The sequence below is a fragment of the Microcaecilia unicolor genome, chromosome 4 (genome assembly GCF_901765095.1).
Source record: "Microcaecilia unicolor chromosome 4, aMicUni1.1, whole genome shotgun sequence".
NCBI lineage: Eukaryota > Metazoa > Chordata > Amphibia > Gymnophiona > Siphonopidae > Microcaecilia > Microcaecilia unicolor.
Window position 1 is genome coordinate 13,404,496 of NC_044034.1, and position 11,327 is coordinate 13,415,822.

The 11,327-nt window shown below is 43.6% G+C and overlaps 1 protein-coding gene across 1 annotated transcript; it reads right to left on the reverse strand.

Annotated features, from left to right (window-relative positions):
- Positions 1-9,900: 9,900 nt before the first annotated feature.
- On the reverse strand, positions 9,901-10,854 carry LOC115468326 (olfactory receptor 52E4-like). The gene has a single exon (XM_030199964.1). It carries the CDS (start codon positions 10,852-10,854, stop codon positions 9,901-9,903), a length of 954 nt encoding a protein of 317 aa, XP_030055824.1.
- Between the last annotated feature and the right edge of the window lie 473 nt (positions 10,855-11,327).

Below are 11,327 nucleotides of genomic sequence, written 5' to 3' on the forward strand. Positions count from 1 at the left end.
CTTTGGGTTTCTGCCAGGTATTTGTGACCTGGATTGGCCACTGCTGGAAACAGGATATTGGGCTTGATAGATCTTCGGTCTGTCCCAGTATGGCAACACTTGTGTACTTATGTACCAAAAAAACAAGACATTACAGTAGTCCAGATGTGGTAGGATCAGCATTTGGACTAGAAGCGAAAAGCCTTTTTGATCAAAGAATGATCTGATTGTATGTAGTTGTCTCACCTAGACGTTACTCACTTTGAGCTGTTGCTTGGGAAAATCCACTGCTTGTTTCTAGGATAAGCAGCATAAAAATCTGTTTTACAATTCTGGGATCTTGGCAGGTACTTGTGACCTGGATTGGCCACTGTTGGAAGCAGGATACTGGGCTTGATGGACCTTTGGTCAATCTCAGTTTGGCCACACCTATGTATTTACATACTGAAAACGGTGTAAATTTAATTCAAATAATTGCTTTGTATAGTGAAGAATGTAACATTTCACTTTCCTAAGCAATTAGAGCCTCAATAGTCAGCCCAGCCATGAGACTTAATTTTTGATAATCCATTCATCTGAGGATACCAGAGGAGATGTTATGTCTGTGACTGGACTACTTCAGTTAGATTAAAAAAAAACAACCAAATAAGAGAACATGCTATAAAGATAAGGAGTTCCCATCGCAATCAGAACAGCAAAGAACTACACTAGCTGTAGAAAAAAAAAAAAAAAAAATCCTATCTTTTCCCAACCACCACCCGGTGCCCCCCCCCCCCTCCTGCACACAGCTGCCCCCAGATGTTCATCACTCCCTTTAAGATCAGATCACATTCTCTTCCTGGTACCTATCATCGACATATCCTAATTCATTGTAAACCGCACCCAACCCTGAAAAGGGGATTTTAGTGGTATAAAAGTCCCAATTTTGATTTGATTTGACTACTTTCTGTTTATTGAACCCCTGCCCTTTCAGCTGTCATAGAAGATTATCGTTGATATCTTTTGCTAATTGCTGAAGAGAGTAACCAAGACATCATCCACTGATCAGAATTCCCATTGATTTCCCACTTTATAGTGATGAACTCTGAACTATAAGCGGCAAGTTGTATCGTCACATATATAAACAACGTGGGATACAGGTATAATCCTGTTTACTAAATCTATTTGTGTTCACTGTGATTGTAAAGGTTATGTAGTCAGTGGACTATAAATAGAGTGGATTAGGTCTTCTAACATTCGCATCAAATCCATGGTTGATAATCAATGAAGCCTTCAACAATGCAGTCATTATCACAAATCCTTACCCAAATCCTGTACTGGCAGCGGAAGGTCTGTAACCTCACACAGCTTTCATGAACTCAGGAGATGCTCCCACTGCCTTTTATCCCGATCACTGCAGAGTTTGCAGGTCAGCTGGGATTTCTGACAGATTCTCTCACTTCTCCCAGTGCAGCATGCTAGTAATACATTCCCATTTTCAGAAGTATAATAACGAGACTAAGCTTCCCTTTAAAAATTGTTTCTCTAAATTTATTTTCATTTATAAGGCACTTATAGAGACAGCTCATCTAATCAAAGTGGCTTATATAAATATGTACAGAAAACATTCAATATTAAAACATAGAAAGATATATATATATTAGCACCAACCATTAATATAATGTAAATGCCATTTTAATTGAAATGAAATTAATAGTTTGGACTCTAGCTTCCTTTCTATTATCTACTGCAGCTACTGCACACCACCTTAGGTGAATCTCTTCATAAAGGCGGTTAATAAATCACAATAAATAAATAAAATACTGTAAAATGGATTATTTTTACCATTAACTCATTCTATTGTAGCACAGGTCCCATCTTGCGTAAAAAGATTCCGTGCTAAATTAGCAATGCCTGTGTTAAAATGACCTATCGTAATGGTAGCCCATGTTAAAAACTTCCCCCCTCAGATTATTTACCGTATTTTTCGGACTATAAGACGCACTGGACCATAAGACGCACCTAGGTTTTAGAGGAGGGAAATAGGAAAAATTTTTTTTCCTTTTTCCCAACTCTAAAACCTAGGTGCTCCGGTGTGTCTTGTCCGAATCCCGCCCTCCCCCCGGCCCTGTCACCACTTCTTCCTACTCATGCGATCTTCCCTGGTGGTCTAGTGACGTCGGGGCAGGAAAGAGCCCCCTCTTTCCTGCCCAGCGCGCTGCTCTCCATCCTCCTGTATGCAGCCTGACGGTCTCGGCGAGATTCAAAATGGCCGCCGAGAATTGAATGGAAACTGAGGACGCCCATCTCAGAAATGACCAAATCCAAGGCATTTGGTCATGGGAGGAGGCAACATTCGTAGTGCACTGGTCCCCCTGACATGCCATGACACCAACCGGGCATCCTAGGGGGCACTGCAGTGGACTTCACAAATTGCTCCCAGGTGCATAACTCCCTTACCTTGGGTGCTGAGCCCCCCGCCAAAAAAACCCAAAACCCACTCCCCACAAATGTACAACACTACCATAGCCCTAAGGGGTGAAGGGGGCACCTAGATGTGGGAACAGTGGGTTTGTGGTGGGTTTCCTCCACAAACATAATAGGTAGGGGGGTATGGGCCTGGGTCCACCTGTCTGAAGTGCACTGCACCCACTAAAACTGCTCCAGGGACCTGCATACTGCTGTCAGGGAGCTGAGTATGACATTTGAGGCTAGCAAAAAATATTTTTAAAGGTTTTTTTGAGGGTGGGAGGGGGTTAGTGACCACTGGGGGAGTAAGGGGAGGTCATCCCCAATTCCCTCCGGTGGTCATCTGGTCAGTTCGGGCACCTTTTTCAGGCTTGGTCGCAAGAAAAAAATGGACCAAGTAAAGTCGGCCAAGTGCTCATCAGGGACGCCCTTCTTTTTTCCATTATCGGCCGAGGATGCCCATGTGTTAGGCACGCCCCAGTCCCACCTTCGCTATGCTTCCAATACGCCCCCGAGAACTTTGGTCGTCCCCGCGATGGAAAGCAGTTGAGGACGCCCAATATCGGCTTTCGATTATGCCGATTTGGGCGACCCTGGGAGAAGGACGCCCATCTCCCGATTTGTGTCAAAAGATGGGTGCCCTTCTCTTTCGAAAATAAGTCTGATAGTCTCCCATGTGATCATCCTTCATTGGAAAGATAATTCTAAGCTCAGTTTTTAAGAAGACGGCCAGCGATGGAGCTTGACGTACCGTCTCATGAAGTCTATTCCAGGCATATGGTCCTGTTTGACTGTCCTGATTAGATTGTAAGCTCTTTCAAGCAGGGACTGTCTCTTCATGTCCAGTGTACAGCGCTGCGTACATCTAGTAGTACTATAGAAATGATAAGTTGTAGTAGTAGTACGTTTTTGGAATGAAGGTCCTAATTATGCGCTATTAGAAAATACGAGTCAGCCAACTCCTTACGTTTTCATAAATTCTCTCACACACAGGTGTGACTTCCTTTAGATAAATTCTATAAAAATGATAATAACAAGTACTGAGTGTTATTTACCTACTCAATGATATTCATCCATCTCATATTACATAATGCACAGTGATCTAATTAATTAATCAGGTTTACTCAACAAAATGTTAATGCTAATATAACTATGTTCTGGAATGTTTTGTGAATACATATTATATAACTTTTGACATAAAATCTGAATAAAAATACTCCAAAAAAGTGGTTTTTTTTTTTTTTTTTTTTGAAGGGGCAGCAAATGACTGTACAGCAGTGGCGTAGCTACGTGGGGCCCGGGGTGCCAGGGCCCCCGTAGATTTGGCCCTGGACCCCCCTGCCGATGACCCTCTCGACTCCCCCTCCCGCTGTCGCCGTTGCCTGCCTTTGCTGACGGGGGACCCCAACCCCCACCAGCCGAGGTCCTCTTCTTCCCACAAAAGGCTTCCTTCTGTTTCTGACGTCCTGCACATACAACGTGCAGGACGTCAGAAACAGAAGGAAGCATTGCACGGGAAGAAGAGGACCTCGGCTCAGGGCCGGTCCACCTCAGTAAGCGAGGTAAGCATGGCAGGAGGGCGCCACCAAGCCATGTTTACCCTCGCCGCTTACCTCAGCTCCAAGAACCCAACAGCAGCCCTGCCTTCTGTTTCATGCTCCGGTACCCGCGCTGCCCTGGGGCATTTAAATCTTGTATTTAAATTTACCTCCGATGTTGCAGCAGCTGTGCAGCATCAGTGAAAGCGCTGCTGCCCGATGTCTCTAGCTTTCCCTCCGCTCGTTCGTTCCCTCTCAGTGTCCCGCCCGCGCAAGGAAATGATGTCAGAAGAAGGAGGGACACTGAGGGAACGAACGAGTGAAGGGAAGGCTGGGAGACGTCGGCAGCAGCGCTTTCACTGATGCTGCACAGCTGCTGCGACGTCGGAGGTAAATTTAAACACAAGATTTAAACCAGAGAAGAGGGCGGGCAGGTGGGCATGGGAGCAGGAGGGCAGGGGAGAGAGGAGCATTGATCGATGGACATGGATGGGAGGACAGGGCCCAGGGAGAGAGGAGAAATTGCTGGACATGGAGGGGAGGGGAGGAAGGATAATTGCTGGATATGGATGGAAGGAGGAGGGAAGGGGAGAGAGGAGCATTGATGGGCAAGGATGGACATGGATGGGAGGACAGGGCCCAGGGAGAGAGGAGAAATTGCTGGACATGGAGGGGAGAGCAGGGGATAGAGAGGAGAATTGCTGGATATGGATGAATGGAGGGGGGCAGCCAGGGAGAGGAGAATTGCTGGATATGGATGGATAGATGGATGGAGGGCAAGGGAGTTGCTGGACATGGGTGGATGGAGGGGAGGGCAGGGAGAGAATTGTTGGACATGGATGGATGGAGGGAAGGGAAGACAGGTGTAATATTTTCAATGATGCCATGGCTAGTAAAAGGGGTGTGACTACTGGAGGGGCGGAGCCACAGTGATCCCGCCCCTGGATGGGTAGGGGCGCTGACTAATAGGCTGCAGGAGGGCGCCAGAACCCCTAGGACCGGCCCTGCCTCAGCTGGTGGGGGTTGGGTCCCCCGCCAGCAAAGGTAGGCGGCGGTGGGTTGGCGGCGGGAGGGTGGTCGAGAGGGTCGTCGGCAGGGTGGTGGTGGTGGCGGCTGTGGGGTCGGCAATGGCGGGGGGGGGGGGGTCGGTGACACCGAGGGGGGGCTAAAATGTGCCCCCTCACCTCAGGCTCTGGACCCCCCTCCCACCGAAGTCTGGCTACGCCCCTGCTGTACAGAAATTTAAAATTTTCTGTGCGGCCCATTTACTGCTGGAGTCGTTACTACTTCCTGTTTAGGAGTCAGTGAGGGCTCCTGCGGTAACACAGTAGTAATCGGGCACCACCAGGCATATCCATTCCCCGCCCACTGGTGCTTAAAAATAGAAAATCTTTTCTAGCACCAGAAATGGTGCGCAGGAAGCCCGGAACTACTGTCACGCTCCTGGACGAGCTCGGCAGTAGGGTCAATTCGCTGCATGCAAACCTGGCGGGAGTGCTACCACCAGGTGATAAAAAGTTAGTACTGGTTATAGATTAACTCATCGTACACCATATGGGCACAGACTTGGTATTAGAATGTCAGTAGATCAATCATAGTCATATGCTTAATTTGGACAATATAGATTCTTACATCTATTATAAAGACTTTAAATAGGGCTCTGGGAGGAAATTGAAGCTATGAAAGTGATTGTCTTTTAAGAATCTTGTGGTTTGAATAAAGCAGTCCATCTGTCAAACTGAGGCAAAAAGGCGATAAATAAATCCTAATAAATAATTAGAAGGCTTTTAGGGCCTTGTTTACTAAGCCGCGTTAGCATCTTTAATGGCGTTAACCGTGTACGCGCCTACAATATCCCTATACGCGCCTACGCGGTTAGCGTGCATGCTAATTGTAGGCGCATTAAGAATGCTAACATGCCTTAGTAAATAGGGCCCTTAAAGTCTGTTGCTAACAAGTGTGAAAAGCATACCATACTGTATATGATTCGTGAAATTCTTTTCAACCGGTGGACAAAGCTGGAGGTTGGTTTGTATGGCTCGTATGTATGTGTGTGTGTCTCTGTGTGTGTGTGTCTGTCTGTCTCTGACCTAGAGGGGAAAAGGGTTGAGATTATTTCAATGGAGAAGAACTCAAATATTTTGTTGGCTTGGAAAAAAATATAACAATTAAACCAATATTGATAAAATATCCGACCATTAGATGTCCTTGCCAACAGATTTAGAAAGATGGATTTTAAAATTTAACTACAGGGTGCCTCTGTCCCATAGCAAAAAAGAATTATTTGGCAGTATACATAAAAAATCATTAAGAAATCTAGTTACTAGGTTTTATAATAGAATTTACAACAAATGATAATGAAATACACATCTGAATCACTAACAACATGCTCCATAGTCACAGGGGTGTGGTGGGTTCTTGTTGATCTAATCATGTGGGATATATCTCATGGAATAATATCCAACCCCTCTGGGTGCATATGCATTCATGTGTCTGATTTTCAGTGTAAATGTATTTATTTTATTTATTTATTGGGACTTATTAACCGCCTTTATGAAGAGATTCATCCAAGGTGATGTACAGCAGGTACAGTTTAACATAAAGCTTAGATTTTAACAGCATAACAATAGTAAAATGACTAACCTGCTTATAATCGAAAGAGAAAAACATCTATATTCCGACCTAAATCGGGACATGGACGTCTTTCTCACGCGGGTGCCCAAATCGGTATAATCGAAAGCCGATTTTGGGCGTTTCCAACTGCACTCCGTTGCGGGAACGAATAAAGTTGATGGGGGCATGTTGGAGGCGTGGTGAAGGCGGGACTGGGGCGTGGTTATCGGCTGAGCAGAGATGTGCGTGCTCAGCCGATAATAGAAAAAAGAAAGGCGTTTTCAGAGAGAATTTATGTCACTTTTGTTGGACCCGTTTTTTTCACGAACAGGTCCCAAAAAAGTGCCCTAAATGACCAGATGACCACCGGAGGGAACCGGGGATGACCTCCCCTGACTCCCCCAGTGGTCACTAACCCCCTCCCACCAAAAAAAACCGAACGTTAAACACTTTTTTCCCAACTTGTAAGCCAGCCTCAAATGTCATCCCCAGCTCCATGACAGCAGTATGCAGGTCCCCGAAGTAATTTTAGTTTAGTTGATGCTGTGCAGGACCCAAGCAGAGAGGAAAAATCGGAAGAAAAAAAAAAAAAACAAGCAAGTGCAGTCAGGGACTTCTAAATTACCACGATAGTAAAAGGGGGAATTGAATCAGCAACCTTCTCATTACAAGCTCAGTGCTCTAGCCAGTGTACCACGTTATTCAGATGCTTAGACACCCTTCCCTTTCCATTAAGTCCCTCCAAGTTTCTGTCAGCCAATCACAGCTGTTTAGCTGACACTGATGTCAGCTAAATGAGCTGTGATTGGCTAACAGAAACTTGGAGGGACTTAATGGAAAGGAAAAGCAATCTAATCAGTGGTGCACTGGCTAGAGCACTGAGCTTGTAATCAGAAGGTTGCTGGTTCAATTCCCCCTTTTACTATCTTTTAATTTGGACGTCCCTGACTGCATTTGCTTGTTTTTTTTTTTCTTCCGATTTTTCCTCTCTGCATGGGTCCCGCGCAGCACCAACTAAAGTAAAATTGCTCTGGGGACCTGCATACTGCTGTCATGGAGCTAGGTATGATATTTGAGGCTGGCATAGAGGCATCTCAGGGGGACCAGTGCACTACGAATGCTGGCCCCTCCCACGACCAAATGCCTTGGATTTGGTCGTTTTTGAGCTGGGACACTTCGGTTTCGATTATCGCTAAAAAACAAAAACGCCCAGCTCAAAAAACGCCCTAATCCAATGTATTTTCGAAAAAAAAGATGGACGTCCATTTTTTTCTAAAATACAGTTCGGCCCGCCCCTTCACAGACCCATTCTCAGAGATGGACATTCTTACACATAGGCGTTCGCGTTTGATTTTGCCCCTCTAAGTATAAAAATAAATACAATAAATGAGATAAACGTGGAAACAGCAAATTAAAACCTAATAATAGGATTAACAAGAAACAGCAGATCTGTGAATGAAGTCAAAATCAGGGAGTGTGGGCACACTGAAAAGTGTTCACATTTGAAATGTCCCTGAAAAGAAACAGATGTAGACTGAATTTCTGGTAAAGCAGATGGAACGGATTTCTCTTTTAGATTCCTACTTCTAGAATATGCTAGCATTGGTCTTTTATGTCTGAAGCAATTGTGACTCTCCAAAATGTACCAATGTTTCATAATATTCTTCTGAATCTCATTAGACAAATAGGAATATCTTAGAGTGCAAACAATATCTGGTTTCTCTTTCTCCCTTCTTGCAGTTAACAAATCATCATGGATCGTGGCTCTGGCTTTATTAAACTCTTCCTATGTGCAAACCTTTCGGCCACTACAGATGCCTTCCTCTCAAAATGATTAAAATCAGAACATAAACATTTTCATCTTAAAAACTGGCAAAAGGGCAAGTTTTCCTTTAAGCCCTTGTGGTGAAAACTTTCATAATGTAAATATATGTTTTTATCCACTGGCTTTCTGGTGTGGATGAGTGGCCTAGTGGTTAGGGTGGTGGAGTTTGGTCCTGAGGAACAGAGTTTGATTCCCAGCACAGGCAGCTCCTTGTGACTCTGGGCAAGTCACTTAACCCTCCATTGCCTGCCACATTGAGCCTGCCATGAGTAGGAAAGCATGGGGAACAAATGTAATAAAAAAAATAGTAGTAACAAAATTATATTCAGTTTTCTTAATTAGAATGCCCATAAAGGATATCTCATTATAGTCATAATGCATCTCAAACTTCAAATTCACATCTCTAGTGTTCAACCATTGGAAAAAAATGGTCTAATTTATCAGTGTCACCTCTCCATAAGATAAAAATGACATCAATATATTTTCTGTAAAAACCTAATTTCTTCCAGAAAAGGATGTTCTTTCAAAAAAGCTCTTCAAAATTTGCCACATAAAGATTTGCTATGTCGGGTTCCATTGATGCACCCATGGCTGTACCTTTTATCAGTTAGAAAACTCTCTCTCAAAACAAAAGTAATTCTTGGTTAGAGCCATGGTACTCAGTGCTAAAATAAAATGATTTGGAATTCTGTGATGGGAAGCACGCTGTCTCAAGGTTTTCTCTATGATAGTGCTTCTACCTGTGCTATATTAATATACAGTGATTCTATATCTAAGGTGACAAGGTATATGTTAGACAAGTCACCATCAAATGACTGAAGGAGATTTATCATATGTAATGAATCCCTACATATGATATAATTTTGGGAACAAAGGGCCTAAGAAAAAATAATTAACAAAATCAGAAAGGTGTTCTAACAAGGACCCATTTGCCATTCCAGGTGGATTGGTCACTGATTTTGAATCTTTGGTAATATATAAAAAGTAGAAATTACAACTGCTGATTACCGATGGGTAAGCGCCGAGTGGTAGAAAATTTCTACCGTGTGTTTTTGATACACATAAAAAATGGAATTACCGTCGGGGCATGCGGTAGCCGGGTGGTAGTTCCAATTTGACGTGTGTTGTACGCGTGTAGGTGCCTACATGCCTTAGTGAAAGGGCCCCTATGAGTGGTTCTAATTTTCTTTTGGCTTTAGGGATTACAATGACCTTTGCTTTGATTCATTTTCACACAGTGAGTGAGAAGAGCTGAAAACGAAAGCACAGAAATGCTGTTTCCCTTCCAAGCCTCTCTCTGGAAAGCTGCCTCACCTCCATTTATATAAAGCGAGCAAGCAAATTGCTCAAGATAATTCAGTCTCATTTTTACATATTATTTTACAATTAGGAATCCCTGAAATGTTAGAAAGAACAACATGTTGAATATTCAATTATTTGAAACACCCCTTTAAATTAAACTTTCTACTGAAGCAAGAAAGAAGCTCATAGCAGAACTTAGATCCGTTGCCACAGGAACAACTTGAGGACTCTGGTCCGAATCTGCTGTGTTTTCACACCGTAGACTATAGGATTCATCATGGGTGGAATGAGGAGGTAGCTGATTGCTAGAAGAATGTGAATGCTGGGAGAAATCTGGTGACCAAACCTGTGTGTTAAGAACGTGAAAAGCCCAGGTATGTAAAACATCAATATGACACAGATATGGGAACCACAAGTGCTGAAGGCCTTGAATCGAGCCTGGTTAGATGGAAGGCTGAAGACAGATTTGAGAATCATAACGTAAGACAGAGCAATGAAAACGATATCAAACCCTACCACGAACAGAGCTACAAAAAGACCGTATACAATATTAACAATGACATCTTCACAAGCAAGCTTCACCAGAGCCATGTGTTCACAGTAAGAATGAAGAATAACATTGCTTTTACACAGATCCAACCTTTTCACCAGAAAAGTGAATGGCATCACCAGAATGATCCCTCTTGTTGCAATGACGACTGCTACTTTTATTATGGTTTGGTTTGTTAGGATTGACGAATGTCTCAAAGGATGGCAGATGGCAACGTAACGATCAAAGGCCATGGCTAGCAAAATCCCTGATTCCATGGCCGAGAATGAGTGAATAAGGAACATCTGAAGCAGACATTCCCCAAGGCAAATTTCATTGGAACTGAACCAGAAGATACCTAGCATTTTAGGAAGGGTACACGTAGATAAGATGAGGTCAGTGACGGCTAGCATGGCAAGGAAGAGATGCATGGGCTCATGGAGGCTTTGCTCAGTTTTAATAATGAACAAGATGGTGAAGTTTCCCACAAGTGCCACAATGTACATGAAGCAGAAAGGGAATGCAATATGGAAGTGGAAATCCTCTAGGCCGGGAATACCTATCAGTAGAAAAGCAGAAATCTGCAGGCTAGTCAAATTCCGCAGGGTCATGATGGACATAGGAGGTCCTTCGGAGTGACAGGAAACGTTGTCATAGTCTACAATAAAATAAGAGCAAAGTGGTTAGGAAGAGATACATTTTGCTTTGATAAACTTCTAGAACATTCTGAAAAGTCCTAAATGTTTCGTCAAACTCTTATGGACCTCAAAAAGTTTATAACTAGTATTGTTTCTCTTTTCGATTTACAGAAAATAATAAAAACATTACAATTAGAAACTTGTAGTGGTACGTAACATAAGCATATCCCATTTTATCATAAGTACATAAGTAATGCCACACTGGGAAAAGACCAAGGGTCCATCGAGCCCAGCATCCTGTCCACGACAGCGGCCAATCCAGGCCAAGGGCACCTGGCAAGCTTCCCCCTCCAGTATCCCCTCTTCCTATATTAAGCCATACTGTATCTTTATGACTACCTAAGTGACCCGGGGGTTCTTTCAACTCAATGAAGGATGTGACACCTTTCTAGAAT